Source organism: Homalodisca vitripennis, chromosome 5 (assembly GCF_021130785.1).
Source record: "Homalodisca vitripennis isolate AUS2020 chromosome 5, UT_GWSS_2.1, whole genome shotgun sequence".
In the NCBI taxonomy this organism is placed as follows: Eukaryota; Metazoa; Arthropoda; class Insecta; order Hemiptera; family Cicadellidae; genus Homalodisca; species Homalodisca vitripennis.
In genome coordinates this window covers 69,440,446-69,441,696 of record NC_060211.1, presented here as the reverse complement: position 1 = coordinate 69,441,696, position 1,251 = coordinate 69,440,446, and the positions used below count along the sequence as shown (strand labels likewise).

At 35.4% G+C, this 1,251-nt stretch overlaps 1 protein-coding gene across 1 annotated transcript; it reads right to left on the bottom strand.

The window, feature by feature from the left end:
* Positions 1-223: 223 nt before the first annotated feature.
* LOC124363505 lies at positions 224-1,032 on the bottom strand. Its single transcript, XM_046818753.1, has 2 exons — positions 840-1,032; positions 224-492 (listed from the first exon to the last, which is right to left on the bottom strand). Exons 1-2 carry the CDS (start codon positions 1,030-1,032, stop codon positions 248-250), a joined length of 438 nt encoding a protein of 145 aa, XP_046674709.1. The 3' UTR covers positions 224-247.
* Between the last annotated feature and the right edge of the window lie 219 nt (positions 1,033-1,251).

Here is a 1,251-nt window from a genome sequence, read left to right as displayed (position 1 = left end):
CTGTATAATTTGTTACCAAACCATATCCAATAACTTAGCTTAAGACCTTTTAAATTGAAAATTAAATGTTTGTTGTTGGATTTCTGCTGTTACAATATTGAAGAGTTTGTTAGTTTTGATAAGTCAGGTAGATAGACTTAGTAATTAGTCAAATAATCATTAAGCCTAAGCATGACGTTGTGTCGCATTTGTGAAAATGTTTACTACAATAAATTTTCTGATTCTGATTCATTACCTATTTATTGTACTACCTAGGAGGCATATTATACCTGAATCTATTAGGAGGCATTTCAAGCTTAAGTACATAAAAATGAATCTCTAATAAGCCATGCAGGTAAAAAAGTGTAATTCGTGAGCTTACCTGTGAATCATTCTCCTTTGAAGCGTTTTGTGAAGTACATGAGTTGATGGTTTCCTTGCACTTGTTCTTATCCTTCAAAAACCCAAAAGCTTCGTAAGCAAACCATTTGCTCCTGTAGATCTCGTCTGCACCTGATAAAAAATAGGTACATTTAATTATCAATTTGTTGAACCGAAAACATAGGTGTACTATTCAGAGAACAATGCACCGTCTGGCTGCAAATCTTAACATCTTATTTCCATTCCACCTTTTATTTTCTATATTATAATAACGATAATAAAGATTCTTAACTTTTTATATATTAAGAGATCATCACCTTCTATTTTTATTATTATTTATGATTTCTTGAAAATAATATTGTCAATAATTGGTGTATTCAAAGTGCATGAAATTGGTTGAAAGATTTATGAATTTGGTTGAAAAAATTATGAATTTCACCGGAAAAAGCTATAAATTTGCTAGAAGAAGGCTGACTTACCTTTTCCAGTCCCTTTTGAAGTTTCTTCCTTGTTCTTCTCCCTCCTGAAGGAAGCCAACAAGGAGGTTATTTTGCTTTTGACGGTGTCGTATGTCGTCTCCAACTGCGTCGCTATAGCTTCCCAAGCGTCATTTTTTAATTTTGTTGAAGTACAGCTTGTGGTTCGGCTGCCACAGCTCTGGGTGCCCCTCATAAAGAGAAACTAAAAAGAAGGAACTTTTCATTCTCCCACTCCATGCTGCTTTCACGAAAAATTACTACACAGAATAAACTAAAGAAGGAATTCCACACTCGAAATGGGAGACGTGTGAACTCGACAGCCAGTAGGCAAGAACAGAATTCGGTGAACGCTGTTCGAAGAAACCCGAGGTGTTTACACTGAGCGAGCGGCGAACGAGCATCCCTTTGATGA